At 41.8% G+C, this 18440-nt stretch overlaps 1 protein-coding gene across 1 annotated transcript in view; it reads right to left on the bottom strand.

The window, feature by feature from the left end:
- LOC103353475 (polypeptide N-acetylgalactosaminyltransferase 10-like) overlaps positions 1–18440 on the bottom strand; it is a 113921-nt gene that overhangs the window by 7183 nt on the left and 88298 nt on the right. Inside the window, exons 6-10 of the mRNA XM_008276466.1 lie at positions 14344–14527; positions 10744–10861; positions 3300–3407; positions 1421–1642; positions 70–186 (exon numbers count right to left, since the gene is read on the bottom strand). Of these exons, the coding sequence (XP_008274688.1) occupies positions 70–186; positions 1421–1642; positions 3300–3407; positions 10744–10861; positions 14344–14527 (749 nt within the window). The remainder of the gene's footprint in view (positions 1–69; positions 187–1420; positions 1643–3299; positions 3408–10743; positions 10862–14343; positions 14528–18440) is intronic.

The following is an 18440-nucleotide window of genomic DNA, read 5'->3' as shown; positions in this document are numbered from 1 at the left end:
ATGGCAGCTCTCAGCTTCCAGGACAGAAAGAAAATGAGCCGATTTCCCGGTTTCATGAGTGACCTTCACCTGTCCGTGACTCCAGCCCACCTCTCCCCGTCCCTTCACGCAGCTCTCCAGGCGGATCGGGCTTCCGGACACAAAGTGTTTGATCTCCATGCACATGCCGCTTCCCACGTTTCGGATCTGGAACGCACACAGAAGTAATAATCCTGTTACACATCTGCTCAGCCGCTAACTCTTCTTCTTTCATGCACAAATGAAAACTCGGCTCTGAGTCACCACCTCGTCGTTTCTTCACCCGCAGCAGTTCTTTATTATTATTTTTTTATTATTATTCCTTCTTTTTTTTTCCTGGAGGCCTGGAGGCGCGTCTGGCCTCAGGATGCTCTGAGGGGATTCACAGTTTGCCGGTGAGAGAAAGCATAAAAATCCTGCACTGTTGCAAACATGTTTCATCACAATTTTCCTGTCTGCTGCTTACATTTGTGTCCCGTGTTTAAATTTAAAGCAACACGTGGCGTTTGTCAAACCACAGCTCATCTTTCTGGTCACACTTAAATCTAAAAGGTGCATTGTTGACCATTTTATGCCTATAAAATGATGAAATGGTAATTTAAACTTCTCTGTTCTGTTGAGGAAACCTATTTTCGTGTGTGTATTTTTAGTTTTGTGCAGATTCTGGCATCAAATGAAGAAAATGTGCAGCTTGAGTTAATTAGTGATCCACCCAAAAGATTAATTTCAACCTGTTGCTCTGCGAGTTGGTTAAAGAGCCTTTAGGCTTTTTACAAACTTCCCCAAAGAACATAACAGGGATTACAAACCGCTGACATTTTCAAACAAAAGCAGAAAATACGCAGTTTTAACTTTGCTTTTTGCTGAGGAAGAGGCTTTTTCTTTTGTTCTCGTTTCCTTCCCGTTGCTTTCCTTTCATCTCTTGAAGTCTTATTTTAATTTCTGAAATGAGAACGTCGGAGGTTTTTTTGTTAAATAAACGTTTGATGGAGGTTCATTAGCGCTTCATCAGATAATCTCGTTCTCCCACACAGCTGTCAGTCAGCGGAGCGGCGCAGAACGTAAAGCACATTTCTGAAACGATGAAACGAGCAAAAAAAAAAAAATCAAAATTAAGTTTGTTAGATTTGTGCAGGTGGGAAGTTTAATTAATCCCGTCAGGTTTTCATTAAACAGGGCAGGTTCTGTTGAATTCTCTTCATTTCAAACGTGTTCAGATAAAGTTCTGCAAAGTTCTACTTTTCTTTTAGCTGCCAGAATGTTCTTATTAAAGGATAATTAGAGACGTCTGGTGATAACACTGTTGGACTGTTATGTCTTAATGTTCTCAAAACTGAATGTTGGACTGAGAACGTTCCCTGCCAGCTGTTACCATGTTCTCCTGAACTAACCCGGCCCGTACCTCTCCCCAGGCGGCGGCCGGAGGCTCCACCGGCGGGTAGTGTTTGGGCAGATCCCAGGCCACCTCGCTCATGAACCACTTGAAGCTCTTGCAGTTGAGTTGGTTCCTCAGCTCCTTCTGCACCGTCATGTCTCCGGCTGACAGGTGGCGGTACTCGGGTCGGCGCTGGTAGACGTACTCGGCGTACTCGTCCATCCAGACCTCCGCCACGCGCTTCAGGTTCTGAAATCAGATCAGATTCAGTCAGTAAAGAGCCAAAGTTTCAAACTGTGTTCCCAAACAACAGCAACACTCTGAGCTCCTGCGCTGACCTCACAGATTGATTCAGTATTAGTTCCGTGAAGAGAAAAACCTTTTGAAGAATCCTAACAGGAAAGACACAGCAGCCCTGATAACGGAACAGATCTGGGGCAGGAACGCAGCTGAGTTCATTGTTGGTACCTTTATGTAAATGTTCTCCTTCATCTGCAGGGTCGGACCGATTCAGGGCCATCAGCATTCCACCGAGGCCCAGTTTAAAGACTGTTGGTCAGAATAATAATACAAAAAACAAACAACAAAAAAAAAGAAAAAACAAAAGCCAGTAACTTTCAGCCGAGCCAAACCGAGTTCCAGGTGGCGGCCGGTGCATACGTAATGAACGGGCCTCGGCTGCGCGTCAGATGATTTAGCGCTTTTGCACCGTTTTCGCATTCTGCGAAGGTACTTTGAGGAAAACAAGGAACAAAGAAAACTTAAGCTCATTCTTCACGGCGGCACCTGCAGAGGCCACGAGTCTCAGATAGCGCTGCTTATTGCTGCCTCTGGCCTGGTGGTCTTTTATGACTGTAAAAGAAAGACGTGTGCACTTAGCAGAGGACGCAGGAAACAAAAACGCTGCCATTTGTTTCCCTGAACCATTTTAAAAAAAAGAGAAAAAAAAACCTGGGATGCTGTGTACAATCTGCATTAGTGTATGTTTCTGCTTATTTGTGTACTTGAGCCTAATTGGCCGAAGGTTCTCTCATTAAATGATGCGTTCAGGGACATTTGTGTTTTACTTTTCTTCCACTCCAGATGTGAAACTAATGGTGTGAAAACCATAAAACACCAGTTAAGTGAAAAGTTAAAATTGTTTTCTCTAAACAGATGTTATCTTAAATTTTGCCGCCTGGAGTTAATGATTTATTTATTGAACTAATGCTGCTGATAACTTTTGTAAAAGAGGAACTAGTCATATAATTTAATGTGTAAGTATTAGTCGTCCAATAACTCTTTCTCAACTTAGTGATTCTGAATAAATGCAGTTTTATGGAGCATTATTGGTCATTTAGTGTTTTAAAACTATGAACTAAAAGTGAAAATACACTCAAATCCCATCAATTTTGTTAAACGCAAAAACTCCAAAATTAGTAAATCTGATTCATTTTTCTTTAAAATCTAGCCTGTAATACATTTTTAATTAGCTTTATATTAATTTTTGTCAGTCTGTGGACATTTAAACACAACTGTCATCGTCCCACGAGGAGTTTTTCAGTCGGACACACCTGAGAAATATTGAAGCAAAGATTCTGCTTGTAGAAACTATAAAACATTCCCCCAATGTTGACGAAGGTTCTCGGTGTAACAACTTTTGAGAACTATGTCGTTGCCAAACATGTCTAGAACATCTTTGGCTATCTTACCTTTAAGATGGACATTCCAGGAGCTAAAAGAAAACAGGAGAGGAACTTTTGCAGAACTTTCTCTTGAGATAAAATAAAGTTGTGCGTTTACCTGAGCTTCTTGTACCACAAGAAGACAAAAACAAACAAACAACAGACAAAAACCCAACGCTGAACGTCTTAGAACCAGCAGAAGCCCTGCGACTGATCGGCTGCACCGCATTGTGAAGGATCACCTTTGCCAAGCTGATCCCTCCGGGGACCTTGTAGGGGACGTACTTCCTGTAGATGTGTCCGACCCTGGAGCAGGGGATGTCCTCCATCCGACCGCCGCACATCCACACCTGCAGAGACGCACAACACTTTTACGTCAGACGGATCTTGTTTCTGAGATTCAAAGACAAAATAGTGGTGGAAAGGTAGCGGATGATGGAGGATGATGGCGATGTGATGCTAACAGGCTGGTAGATCCTCGGAGACTACAGGGAGAAGCTAAAAATACAACATGGCGACCTGAGCAGGACGGTCCAAAAGAAAAACAAGAGAATGCAAAAGCTTCTCAGGAAATCTAGGCTTCACATTTATCCACGTTTAAAGTTTGTCTAACAAGCCTCCCTTTTCGACGTGTTTTTCCTTCACTTCGTTTCCTTTCACTCGTCTATCTGACACAACAGAGACGTCCAGCAGCGGCTCCTCGTTTTAATCCTCCGACTACAATAAAGACAACCGCCGATGATTCTCTTCCTCGGCCTGCAACGAGAGGCTACGGAGGGGATGAAGGAGAAGAAAGGGAGACTTAGAGGGAGCAGAAAGGATGGAGAGCAGGTTTTGTTTGTGGAGACAAAAGCGAAATGAAACGTGTGGAAATGAAAAGCTGGATTAGAAACGTAAAGGGTAAGCATGGGGAGAGAGCGACGTTGGGCTTCTGCTCCTGCAGAGTCGAGTCTAGAAGTCGCAGCGTCGGTGTTTTTGTCCACATGCTGAGGTGTTCTCGGGTAAAACACTGAAGTCCATTTTAGAACGATTTTGGGGAACATTTAGCAATTTCATATGTGATTTTTACATTTTTAACGCATGGTATGGTTCAAAATTCACTATATAATGGATTTAAAATATGTTTACCACATGAGACGCCATCTGAGGTGTGACTCTGAAACAAGGAGGGTGACGTAAATGTGTGAAACCGTTGACGCAACGGTTCAAATTCTGGGTACAAAATCTAATTCATATCCTTATATTGTGCCAACAGACTACCAAACCGATATGTTCCTCCTAAATCATTGGATAGAACACAAAGCGTTGTTTCTATTCAACTGAACTTCATTCTCAGTAGCACATTTGAAGGAAGTAAATATGTTTCCAATCAACTAGCTTTGCCATTTATGTTATTGCTTTACTGTCACTTCTTTAAGTTGACTCGTCACCCTGAATGTAGAGGAGATGCTTCTGATTTTAACCCAAACTAGATCATTTTGGTGCCTAAACTTAACGAAGCGTCTAACATTTTAACGTTTCTAACAAATCCTGATATGTTCTTTAACTTAATCATGTATTTCGGTGCCCAAACCGAAGCAGAAAGCAAAGTGAAAACCGAAAGTAAACATCAAACTCTGGTCTTGTAGGTGAAAGCTGATCTCTGGTTCACACCTCCATCCTCCTTTCTGGCATCCTAACTTGTCGGCTTTGTGTAATTTTGTGAAGACTGGGTTGTTGGATAGTCGGTTGTAGACGGATTTCAAATCTATCAGAAGATAAATCCAAAGGTGGGAGTGGCCATTGTCTGGCTTCACCATGATAGAAAGAAGGAAAACAGACTAAAATCAAAGTAACAGAGATGCAAGTAAATAAAAAGAAAAGAAAAAAAAAGAATTATTGAAGGTGTCAAACCAGAAGAAACATGTTGAATCAGTTAATTCCTTCAAATCATGAAAGAGATTTGCTCTCCTTGAGCTGAAAAACATCTGATCGTCTGCATTTTGTTGGATAATCTGCTGAGAATCCTGTTTTTTTTTAACAAGGTAAAACTCTAAAATGTGCATGTATGTATGTATGTATGTATGTATGTATGTATGTATGTATGTATGTATGTATGTATGTAATGTGTTGAAATGGAACCACAAGTGCAGCCTGAAACATCAACAGGGAAACATGAACATCTGCTCCAATTAAATAAAATTCCATATATTCCACATTACAGTCTCTGATGTTGGCTAATTGCGTTGCTCTGTTTCATTTGCTGTGTTCGACTGTTGAAGGCGCGTTGAAGCTGAGTTTGAGAAGACGCTCGTTAGTAACAGATCAGAGAATACATACATGTTGTTTTCAGTCACATATAACTTGCATCTCATTGTGTTTTACGTCCTCGACGAGACGACAGCCTTGAAACTCCGTAGAAAATATCTCAGACCAGAACCAACAATACCAACAACAGAAACCTCTGCAACTCATGAGCAAACATGAGTTTACATGAGAACGTTCTCAAGGACACGAGATAATGGAGGAGACTGCGCGAAGTAGTTGAGTATTCATGATTCCAGGAGGATGATCCTCAGAGGCTTAACCTTCAACTAGCATCGCCATGACAACACAAGTTCAACACAACAAATATGTGGCTCTCAATACCAGAGACCTGCTGTTGGAGGATTTAAAACACTAGTTCAGAATAAATTGAAGTAATTTGACAGTTAAAGTATTAAGACCTGTTAGGCACCAAACGGTAAATAATTCAGGTTCTGAGAACCAATTATCTTTACTCAATGTTTATTTGTTTTTATCTTTTAAATTGTTGTCTCAATCCTTCTGCTGTTTCCAAGGTTAAAAATCAACTATTAGACTCTTATCAAAACTGGATAAAAACCTTTTTGCAGCTAAAAAAAAATCAGACAGTAATCTAAATATTGATATTAATATCATTTACGAGCACTGTTGCCGCGCAGCAAGAAGGTCGCCAGTTTGCATCTTTCTGCGTGGAGTTTGCATGTTCTCCCCGTGCAGCGTGGGTTCTCTCCGGGTTCTCCGGCTTCCTCCCACAGTCCAAAAACATGTTGAGGTTAATTGGTGATTCTAAATTGTCCGTAGGTGTGAATGTGAGTGTGCTTGGTTGTCTGTCTCTAAGTGTAGCCCTGTGATAGACTGGTGACCTGTCCAGGGTGTCTCCTGCCTTCACCCTGAGTCAGCTGGGATAGACTCCAGCCTCCCGCCGCCCGAGTGAGGACTATGTGGTGTATAGATAATGGATGGATGGATGGATATTATTTACAATATTACTTCTCGGTCGTTTGTGCAATATTAGTTACTGTATTTTGTAGCATTTCATATATTTATATTCTCATTTCTCATATTTCGTTATATTTCAGTTTAATGTCTAATATTATTATTTCATTATCATGTTTCTTGTTACCTCCGTGTAGCTGCCAGTATTACTTCATACAGTCTGATTTATTTTATTTCAGTAATATATGGTACGTATGTCTTTCTGTTTATTAAGAACTGCAATTCTGCATTTCTACAATTTCCTTTCGGGATGAATAGAGTCTTATCTTAAATAGATGAAGACACCGATGTCACCTAAATGCATCTTTTAAATCTTTCTCACTCACTTACACCGATTTTGTACAGTTTTGCAAACTGTTTAAAAGCCGCTCGTCGCTCGGGAATAAGTTCAAGCGGCCGCTAGCATCCGACTGCTGAAGCATAAATAAGGAGCTCCCGTGTCCTCGTGTTGACATCGTTGTTCCTGCAACACAAGCGGAGAGTCTCTTCTCTCGGTTGCAGAAGAAGAAGAAGTTTGGATCACGTGAGCCTCGGCAGCAGATGGATGAGAAGCTGCAAAGAACCACAGAAGTCGCTCCGGCTGCATGAATAAAACATGTTGCTGCGAGACAAAATCCAGCATCGACTTAAAGTGCAACAAAAAAACTTGAGCCGTGTCTCTATTGGTGTCCGAGAATAAATAAAACATAAACAGTTTGATTTTCGGCCGTGTTCCAGCGGCCTGCTTGTGTGATTTTTTTTATTTTTTTTGCTTCCACTACATGAATAATAACGATCTGACAAAAAAAAAAAAAAGGCTTGCAGCGATAAATGTAAAGTTAGGATCGGGTGAAACAGGATTTTAACACTCGGAGAATGTGAATATCTCCCACGTCGCTCAGAACCCACCGACCCTGAGGTTCCTCTGCAACATTTTATTATTTATTTTTTAAAGTGTGTGTGTTCAACCTGCTGTGATACCTGGACCACAGGACGATATAGAAAGGTTTTAATAAGCAGGATGTAAGAAAAAAATCAATGTCAGCCATGAAATTAGTCATCTCTGGCTAGCAAATACTGTTTGATGGTGTTGCCGTGGAAACAAGCATCAGAAAGCTAGGGCGGCATCGCCGTAGCAACATTATTTATTTTTTTAACCAAAGGTCAGTATGGGAAAGTTTCTGCATCCACCCCTGAGTGTGAATGCAGCCGCCGTGCATAAAAAACAGCGTGTAATTTAGTTTTTAATGTATGCTTTTAGGAGAGTTTTCTGCTGCCAACTTTCTCTGTGAATAAATACTTTCTTGGCTTCATCCGTGGAGGTTTAATTATTTCTGCCTCCGGAACAGCTCTGCATAACCCAAACTCTGCCGGAGCGATATGAAGAGTCTTTTTTTTTTTTTCGTGGCGTTGCCTCGGCAATGCGCGTCCTGACGTTATCGCGCCGTGCGAGCCGGAAACGCTCGGCGTTCCCACACCGGCATCACCGGCAGCAGCCTTTAGGTTAACCGTGAATAAAGTAATTGTGTCTTGAACGTGCGAGCCGGGCCGGGCTGTCTGTTGAGCAGCAGTTCGGCTGTAAGGATTAGCATGAGAGCCTGTTAATCTTCTCACCTCAGGAGACTGGCTGTCTGCGCTGTATCAGCTAATGGGGATCTTAATAAAAAGGGAACCAAATTGAATATCTGAGGGTATAAAGTAGACCTTAGAGGCACAGCTAGGCATGTGCTGATAGCGAAAAAAATTAATAATGTGATAAGCTTGACCAAAATAATAACCTTGGTGTGGGATATTATCAAAGTAATTACTTAAATAAGATGAAAAAAGCCTCAAAACTGTGTTGAAACACTAGAGCCTCGGTCGTAGACGGCTATTATTCATTTCACACTCACAGGTCTAAATGTAAGACATCCTCACCTTTTGCCCGCGGCTTAAAGACACTCAGGAGCTATCCTTCAGATTTAAGGTGGAATTACACTTGCAGTTGCAGGAATCGATCAGAATTTTTTAAACTTTCTCCGTTACACCACGAGCAGAAGCTCCGGAGAGCTGGTTGGTAGTTAGTGTGGGATGTGGAGAGGGTCAAGTGCTGGATCGAACTCTTCATCAAAAAACTGTTTCTCGGCAGGAACGTGGTGATCCAAGGTATTCCTTAACCAGTTGGTTTTGGCTTTAAGCTAAGATCGACCCTTGGCGTGCATCCAATGTCACACAGGTGTTGTGAAGAGAGAACAAAATTTGTGGTAGGATGCGAGAGATACAGGTTTGAACAGGTGCAAATCAACGATAGATTCTCAATAACACAAATTGAGTAATAAATCAATAGGCACATGATTTGGGCTGCAAATGTGGCTACATATGCTATCATGAGAAAGGAAAACGATCCTCGTCATTCCCAGCATGCCTTAAAGACATTCGCTCTGGATGGAGGTCATGAAGTGTTGCAGAAGTTTCTGTCATGGTCTCGTTGCTGCTACACTCCCACAATCCTCTCTGCTTGCCAACCTGAACTGCCTGTAGTCTAAGTGACGCCTCCTCTGGTTGCTAAAGGATTGAAGAGGTTCAACGAGGTACCACAGCTACTCTAGAACAGTGGTCTTCAACCTTTTTTGCACCACAGACCGGTTTTAAGCAAGAAATTTTTCTACGGACCGGTCATTACGCACATAACAAATAATATATATATTTTTTTTTCTATTGAAAAGTTTCATAAATGAATCAAATTTAGTTTTATTGCTTAACATGTTTACTTTTTCTTCTGTCTCAGTATTAAGTCTCTTCCACTTTCCAAAGCAGCTCTCCTGAGACGTTTGTTGTTGACTGACGGCTTCGTTTAGCAGCCGGGCATAAAACTGACAGTCAAGTGCGGGAAACGAGCACAAACGGAAGTGACGGGAAGACGAGCTAGTCATGTTTCAAAATAAAACACCCTGCAGACTCCGCTGGAAATAAAAATAAACCAATAAAATGTTTTTATTCTATCTGTGCGGCCCGGTACCAAATGACCCACGGCCCGGTACCGGTCCGCGGCCTGGTGGTTGGGGACCGCTGGTCTAGAACACATTTTCTGACATCCATGTAGAGAGTTTTCTCCATCTTCTGAAGCATTTGGCTCATGACCAGTTTTTTGACTAATCGACATCAACACAAACCGAAGTTTGACGCTCTGTTCACTTCTGCTGACGCACAGTTGTCATAAAGTGAGAGCATAACGATGCTAGAAATGCAAATTAAAAGCTTGATTACGATAATATTGCAGATTTAATCCAGAAACACATGGTTTGGGCCCCATGTGGCTCCACTAGGAACACTGTCCTGGTTGACCTCTTTCCATCTTAAACACATAACCTCTAGATGGAGGTCATGAAGTGTTGCAGAAGTCTTTGTCATGGCCCCGTTGCTGGCTAAACCCCCATAATGCTCTCTGCTTACCAACATGAACTGTGGTCTGAGTGTCTCTACAGTATTAAAGAGGCACAACCAGGTACCACAGCTGATCTCCAAGACAGTATCTGACTTGCATGTAGGTCTTTTGGAGCTTGTGTAGCTGCTGTACAGCCTTCCAAACTCTATTTCTTACATCTGAGCTGTGAAACAAGGTTCCTGAACACCTCCGGAACATTAAGGCACAGCTCGGATGTGGAAATGCTTTTTTTTTTTTTTTTTTAAATTTAATGCATTGCAGAGTTTTTCAGGTGTGAAGCGCACACGCTGGACCGATTTTAATGACTTTAATGCACTTGAAGGGCGTATTATCGTTGAAAGTGGCATCAAATCGGGACTCGGCTTTGGCAGACACTCGATTTTAAAGGACTTGGATCAGGTTGGAGGCAAAAGACTTCAGCAGTGGTCTTTTATTCTACTGCTGTGATCCTGATCACAAAAATGTTTGGCTCAAAAAATAAAAAAGAAAGAAAAAATAAGGCGAAAATCTCCAAAGAACATTCACTTCCTGTGCTCCCCTCTGTCAACAGCCCTGACACCCAACTCCACTTAAAGGTAAATAAGCGTCACCTGTGTTGTTAACGCTGCCACAGCTTTTTAAAGATGCGGATGAAGAGCAGCCTGAGGGAAATTCTAATAAATTTAAAGGGTAGCATTAGAAACGGAGGACGGCCCACAAAGAAAGAACAAAGACAACCACCTCTGGCTCTTTTGAAACATTTAAAACCAGATAGACAAAGCTGTTTTTACAGGTTCGCCCGGAGGCAGGAGAAAAGAGGATTATGTCACATCTTGGCAACAACATTCATCTCCAGGACGACATCTTTCATTATAATTATGTGTGTGACCCTGATGAACGGAGATAAAGAGGCGGCCGGCTGGACGGTTGCAGAATCTCAAGTAAAAAAGATAAAATCTCATCTGCTTTCGAGCACTTTAACAGCAGAAACAAAAAAAAAAAAAAGCACAATAATAATTATATACCTTGAAGGAGATCTCATACTGTTCTCCTCCCCAGATCTCCAGACCCGTGTCGTATCCTCCCAGCTCCCAGAACCACTTCCTGTCCACGGCAAAGAGTCCACCGGCCATCACCGGCGACCTGGAAGACAAAACATGATTTGTGCAACAGCTTGGACTCGAGGCCCAAACGGGGAATAGAAAGTATTTGTTCATGATGCGGTCATGACTGCTGAGCACTCATGCTTCAGAACATGTGCACATTTACGGACAATACACAAAATTTAAAACTCTTTTCATGGTTTGAACCCCTGTTGTACCATCTTTTATTACAATAAATGCCATTTGATTTGATATTTTATTGTCAGTTGCCATTAAATCCTCATTTTTGAGGACGCCTACCTGGACACTGCAGGCGCAACATCTAGTCGAGATCCACAGCTTTTTATTTATCTGTTTTGTACAAGTACAATTCCTTCCCCACGAGCAGAGATTCAGAGCGCTCTGCAGTGTTTTATTTATTCTATTTACTGATTCTATTATCGCACACTGTTGGACTTTTAAGTCTTGCATTGTTTAATGTTGTGCGTTTATTGTTCTGTGGTTGTGTTTTTGTGTGTCTAAACAGGAAGTTCCCTGCAAGCAAAACTCTGGTGCAATTACTTTTAATTGCGCACCATCCCTGCAAAAATAAGCACCGAAATAATTTTAAAAAACAATTCATACATTGTTAAGTGCGTGCGGCGTTTTCTGTAACTCGGATCCACAGCAGTCGCCTTCATACAAGAGCTGAAGTCGAAATGAGCGTCAAACCTCAGCGAATGCCATGTTTCCACGAGAAAATGACAAAAAATAAATCAAGCAAGAGCAAGAAAACAATCCTGGGGGGGATGCACACAGCCAGTCAGAGAGCATGTGTTCGCGGTGCTACTATTCCTCAGCAGATAATGAAGACGCTCTGCACAGTGCACAACCAATTAACCCACTACAGAGCGCCGTGGCTCCTGTCTGCTGCGACGAGCCGAGTGCCGGCCTTGTTAGCTGCCGTGGAGCTGCTCCGCTCGATTGTTGCCGCCGCGCACCCGAGGCAGGGAAACTGGGGCAGCAGGTGCATAAACACGAGTTTGTCTCAAGATGCAACTTCGCCTGCTGGATCCGCGACCCCGGAGCCTCGCCTCCATCCAATTTAAGTTGCCTCTAATCTCGGCGATCAGTCGACACCGAAGCAGATCTTTCTAATCTTTTTCATCCCCCTCGAACGAAACGCGGCTCCTCTTCGGCGCCGAAGCATCGCAACACAACTTGCTTTGCAGGTTGGCTGGGTTGTCATAGTTACAAGCTTTTCATCAGGTAGGAACGGGAGGAAGGCAGCCGGCAGGTAGTCTGCTCTCGCCAAACTTGTCCCCGAGGAGGATCAATTAAAGGCAAAACAGGGCAGCTGCTGTAGCGTCACCGATACCAGGGCTTCTCCTTCTTCAGGGGTGAAAACAATTAAATTAATTACAGATTTTATATATATTTTGTCGTTTCGTGTCTTTTAACGCGTCATAATTAGTCGGTGCTCACAGTTCGTCTATGGCTCTTGTTTACATGCTTTGTTTTCTGTAATAGCTTCCTGTTTGCCGCGTCCTCTGCCATATCTGATGGAACTCTAAATTACAGATGCGCACCGTAAACCAAGTGGCTTTCTGGCTGTTTGCTGGGCAATAAAATTAACATAATTTCCAATTTGCTCTCTTGATGATAGCAATGCTTTTTATTCCACAGCTGAGAGAAAATGCACAGAACGAGGCCAAAACTATGTGGACGTGTGAGCGTTTCAGGTTTCAGGCTTTAGAGCAGATTGTAAAAACTGCTGCTGCTGATGTTGACCTCGATCGCTGTCGGAGTTCTAGTTAATCCCAAAGGTGCTGAATCGAGGTGATCTCAGGGTTGTTCCATGTCAAACTGGGAACAGATTTTTGCACCAAGCTTTGCAGACAAAAGCATCTGTCATGTTCCAGTGACATTCAGAATGCACGCTGTCCACATACTTTTGCCCGTTGGTTTTAATCAGTTAGATTCCTAGACAGAAGTTAAATAACGTTTCTTTTTCTCTGGTTACAACCTTCACAAAACCAGTAGCTGCTATTTGTGAGATCTTACAACCCTCCGAAACCCAAGATGTTAGTTTTTTTTCACTTTTTCAACTACAACACAAAGTCCTGCACCTCAATGGAAACAGCACAACCACGACTAGAGGGAAAGAGAACTCAGAAGTTTGTTTTTGTTTCCTTTGATTATAAATGATGTGAATAAAATATGTGCTGGAGCATGAAGCTGTATCAGTTCAAATTTAAACTGATCGTTCACTTTGAGTGTATTTGACTAAAGCAGCAGCAGCAGTTAAATGAGACATTAGAATAACAACCCATTGCTCTGAAGAATCAGTGTGAATCTATATTGGTGTAAATTTGAGCACAAAGGACCAGTTTGAAACACAGCAGGGGGAAGGACTTAATTACTGTGGCGATGAATCGACGGAGCTAAGAGCTTTAAAAAAAAAAAATTCAGCTTATGTTAATTAAGAAAAGAAAATGCAGCTTATTGGCCTCAGAAATGATGCTATTGTCCACCGTGCATGACACTCAGACGCTCTGCTGTCCAACACGAGTCAAACACGAGTGTGGACGTCATCTACAAGTTCTAACGATGTTTGAATCTAACGTTCTCAGAATGTTTTAGGTGCATTTAACCTTTTAAAAAAGTGTTCCTGTGAGGTTGAAAGTGAACTACAACAGAATGTTTTAACATTCAGAGGATGTCAGGTTATGTTCTGTGAGAACAAAGGAAGAACGTTTTCAAAGCAACAATCAAAATGTGTTTTAAAGGTTTTATCGAGGCCTCAGATGTTGTTTTATAAAAACATTCCTGCAATGTGATTTAATAACAAAGGTGGAACATTTAGCTCGCAATGTTCTGAAGATGTTTTAAGGAAAAAACGTCTGAAAACACTGTTCTGTAAAATGTTCCCACAATGTTCCGTGCAAAATACAGTCAACCGCTCATGTTATCAGTGAATATCTTTCAGAACATCTTTGGAGAACGTTATCCTGCCATTGAGAGGAACATTCTTCCCACTACAGACTTTATAAGAACTCTGCAGAACTTTCTTGGGACATTTAAAAAACACTTCTTTGTGTCTGATCTTCCCATGATGTCAAAAGTGAGCTAAGAATGTTCCGAGGATGTTTAACACTCTTTAACAGGTTTTTTCCTCAAACTGTGGATGCCACCTTCAGTATGGAGCATCCGTCTAAGTCAAACCAAAAACATCAATTAAAACCACGGAATTAGAGAATCTCAAAGGTACATTTTAGACACTGTTGTGTGTCAATGGATTTGCCAACTCATGTGTGACAATCATGCTTGTGATGCTAACGAGCTAATGTAAAGCTCTATCACAAGTTGAATACTGAACTGAAACTTAATCTAAGAAAATCAAACCATAATAGCTGTTAGAAAAACTGAAATTAGATATGTCAAGTCGTAATAATTAGCCTTCAAAATAGCATCACCTCAAGTAAAAGCAGAAAGAGGAGCCAAATACTATATTTTTTCAAGTAATGGAATCTAGTCACTCACTCAAAGGGTTCGCTGGGGTCGTCCGTCTGCATCTCGGCAGGGATGGGGATCCGTTTGTAGTACATCTCCCAGTCGAACGCCCCTCGCATGGCGTCGCCCGCCTGAGTGTCGTAGCCGAAGTTGTCGTGGTCGATGACGTCGATCATCGGACACACGATGGTCTTCCTGCTCTGGGCGATCCGGTCTGAGGGGAAACAGAAGGAAGCAGATGGTTCATGTTGGGTTAAAAATGCACATTTCCCAAAGCTTTTCAATGAAGACTCACGGTTAACACAACTTTTATTGTTAGAGGGTTTGTGTTTGTGTTCATCCTTCAACCACGACGGTGAAGCAGGACGTCTACCAAGGACGGGTCAGTCTGAGTCATTTCTCCATTGTCAGGTTTGTATTCACAGTTATTTGAACTTCAAAACTAAGAATTTCATATATTTTCAGACCCAGTAAAAGTCTTACCCATGAAGGCATTTTAAAGTTCAACATCTGCAGAAATAAAACTCAAAAAGTCATGAAGTTTGGTGAGAACACAGATAGAATAATTTTAATCCACCAAAATGAGTCCCAGAGTTTCCTTATGTGTTATTTGAAACCCAAAACTCGGCTCTGTGAAATATTTTTTGATTGAATTTTGAGAAGTTTTCAAACTTGTTAATATTTGCATTTGAGCAGTCAAAATGGCCTCTCAGACAAGAATTACTAAAAGAAAAAGAAAAAAAGGAAAAAAAAAAAGAACTCCTACAGCCATGAAATTTGGTGAGGACGTGGACAAAGTGTTGTCTAAATGGCTGAATAGCTGCTGCTATAGCTCAACTGGTTGAGCTGGCGACCCATGTACTGGGGCTATAGTCCCCGACACAGCAGCTGTGGGTTTGAATCCAGCCCATGGCCATTTGCTGCAGGTCCCTCCCCACTTTCCTGTCTCTCTCTCTTTCTACTGTCCTGTCAAATAAAGGCAAAAAGGCAAAAAAAAGAAAAAAACTTTACAAAAAATAAAAAATAAAAATAAAAAGCTGAATAGCTCCATCAGAGGCCAGATTTCTAATGATCACCCTTGAAAGTGGAATAAAGTGCAACATTTTCAAACAATGTTGGTATTGAGGCACCGGAAAGTTCTTTTAAGTGGATATATAAATGGATGGATTCACATTTCTACTAAAAATACAGTCCTTGGTCAACAATTCACCAACGTTTGAGGCTCTAACATCATAGAATTTGATGTGTGGCAAGACAAGGTAAAGTTTTTTTGCTATTTTGACTAAATGTTGTGAACTCATTGGTAGGAAACATAAACTGGTGTTCATAGCTTCTCTATGTTGTTATTATATGTGCAAAGTTACAAGCTGAAATATGGATACCTCCATCTCTAGATTGTTTTTTCCATTTTCAGGGGCCAGTAGTGAAAAGTTTAGCCTCATCTGTAGGAATTAAATGATTTGAATCTGCTGGAAACTATTCTGTCTGTGTCCTCGTCTAATTTAAAGGCTGTGGGGGTTTTATTCATCTAGATATCTAACCCTTAAAATGGTTTTACAGGTTGTTTTGAGGGTGAAAATACAAAAAAAACCCAACATGCTGATGTGTCAGAATAGCTAAAAACTAGAACTTCGTCTTGCCACATGTCAGATTCTACTGATGTCAGAGCCTCAAAAGTTGGTAAAATGTCGACCAAAGACTATTTTAGTAGAAAGATGGATTCATGCATACTTTCAAGGGCCAATAATTATTCATTATTATCATTTTGGACACTTTTGCATCTTATTGTGGTCATTTAAAAAAACATAAAAATAATTTTAGACAAGTTTCAGGTCATTTTAGTCATATTAAGTACATGTAGACACATTAAAGGTCAAAATACCAGCAAAGTGGAACCTTGTCTTGCTACACATCAGATTCTACTGATGTTAGAGCCTCAACAGTTGGTGAAATGTCGACCAAAGACTGTATTTCATTAGAAAATATGGATCCAACCACATATATATATCCACTTAGAGGAACTGTATGGAGCCCCAACAACACCATCTTTGAACATCTTGCACCTTTTTCCATTTTCGATGGCCTGTAATTACAAATTTGCCCTCTACTGAGTCACTCAATGATTTGGATCTGCTGGAAACTGTTGTGTGTGTCTTCACCAAATTTAGTGGCTGTGGGAGTTTTATTTCTGGAGATATTAGACTCTTAAAATGGCTTCACAGGTTTTTCTCGGAAACCATATGAAATTCCCAACTTGAGCCAAAACCTTTGCAGGACTTCATTTTTGGGTTCCAAATAACAAGTGAATGTCCAAAATCTAAGATCCTCAATTTTGAATTCTATCTCACTCGACACCGACCGATCCAGATGTGTTTGTTTGAGTCCGAGCTTCAACACTCGTCAGACTGAACGTGACTGAAAGTGTGTCGACGAAGGTCACTGTGGTGAAAACAAAAGGTTGACGAAGGATGAGCAACGCGTCCTGCTGTCCAAACAATTCCGCTGCGGTTGTGTTTTTATCGGCGCAACAGTTTCTGCTTCGGCGCTTCATCACTGCACCACAGCAGACAACACGTCCACACTCCAGGTCCGGTTTATTTGAAAAATACAGCTTTGAAGATGTCTGTCTGAGTAATTCCAGACAGCAAACAAACAACGAGTTTATTTATGACAGAGATTTTATTGATTCATTAAAGATTGTCACTATTGCGCAGTCGACCGGATGCAGGCCCGCGACGTGGTTTCGCTCATTATTTCGTCGCAGGCTCCATTAATAATGTTCCAAAGTGTCACGTCGAGCTGTAATGAACATGATGCCTGTTTATGTTCCGCCTCGCGTCCTTATTCCCTCTCGGTGTGTAAACAGCTTGACAGCGAGGCGACGCGGGTCACGGGGTTTGTTGTGAAACGGGTCCAAGTGGGACGGCGCCATGCTGGGAAAACACGGCCCAACACGGCGCCTTAATGGAAAAGAGGGTAATTGAGAAAGTGAGACTGCGCTCGCAAGCGAGTCCATCAGCCGGAGGAGGAGGCACTCAGCCTCCCAGCGGGGGAGCTGTGTTTATGTGGGCATACATTAGGAGGAGGAGGCCGACGGCGGGGCTGGCAGCAGCACTTTGTCCTCGTTCTCAAGGTCACCGAGCACAAAGGGAGGACGGTTTGGTAGTCCATGAAAGATCAAGTTTTTCACCCTCAAATCTGAGTCATCTAATTGAAGTATCTGCAAAAACTACATCCTAAACCATTTCCCTCCTAAATCCAGCCGCACAAGTTCACATTTCAATGACATTTCAGCTAGTAGAAAAAAATCACCTGCATCATTAATGTTTTAGTTATTTAACAAAATAAGGAAATAAACTTGTCTGTGTTCCAATTAGAATATCCAAGTAAACAAACTAACGTATGTATTTGTAAATAGTGCTGCTGCATTACAGCAAACTAGCAAAATGAGTAAATGTGGATGTAATGTGCAATATTTCATTTCATTATTGGAACTACTGTGAGTGTTATTATTCTTCTTCAGCCCAAACAATCACATTTTTGACGGCCTAAACATGCACGAAAACTCACCAAAATCACAAAAACAACAAAAATGTAGATATTTTAAGGGACATGTCAGTGCCAAAATGGCTCCTGTCGGAAGCACGTTTGGCCGAGACCTATGCAATTTGGTAGGCATATGGAGCAGGTCGGGACGCACTAAAAAGTCCTCCTGCTCCAAGCTCTAAAATCCAACACAGCTCAACTGCGCCCCCTACAATATTTCAACAGCGTCCCATTCGGGGCTACGTTTGACTTACAGCTACTAAATTCGGTACACATATGTGGCTGGTCGGGACACACAAAAAAGTCCATCAACGCGTTTCCGTAAACTCAACAGGAACTCCACCATTTTGAACAAAGGGCGAGCATCACAGGCCATTTTTGGGCATTTTCAAAATCTATCTCCTCCTCGGAGTTATGTCATACACACCTGAAATTTGACAAACTACAGGACGTGGTGATTGAAACTTATTAAAGTGCTCCACAAAAGTCTGACAGCATGGAAATGGTGGCCCGCACAGTTTCAATCAATGGACATTTTGCACATTTTCGCTCTTTCTCCGGCATTCAACGGAGTCCTGTCC

Source organism: Stegastes partitus, unplaced genomic scaffold (assembly GCF_000690725.1).
Source record: "Stegastes partitus isolate 25-593 unplaced genomic scaffold, Stegastes_partitus-1.0.2 Scaffold73, whole genome shotgun sequence".
Lineage (NCBI taxonomy): Eukaryota > Metazoa > Chordata > Actinopteri > Pomacentridae > Stegastes > Stegastes partitus.
Note: the sequence above shows the minus strand (reverse complement) of the source record. Positions and strands in the feature narration are given on the sequence as shown.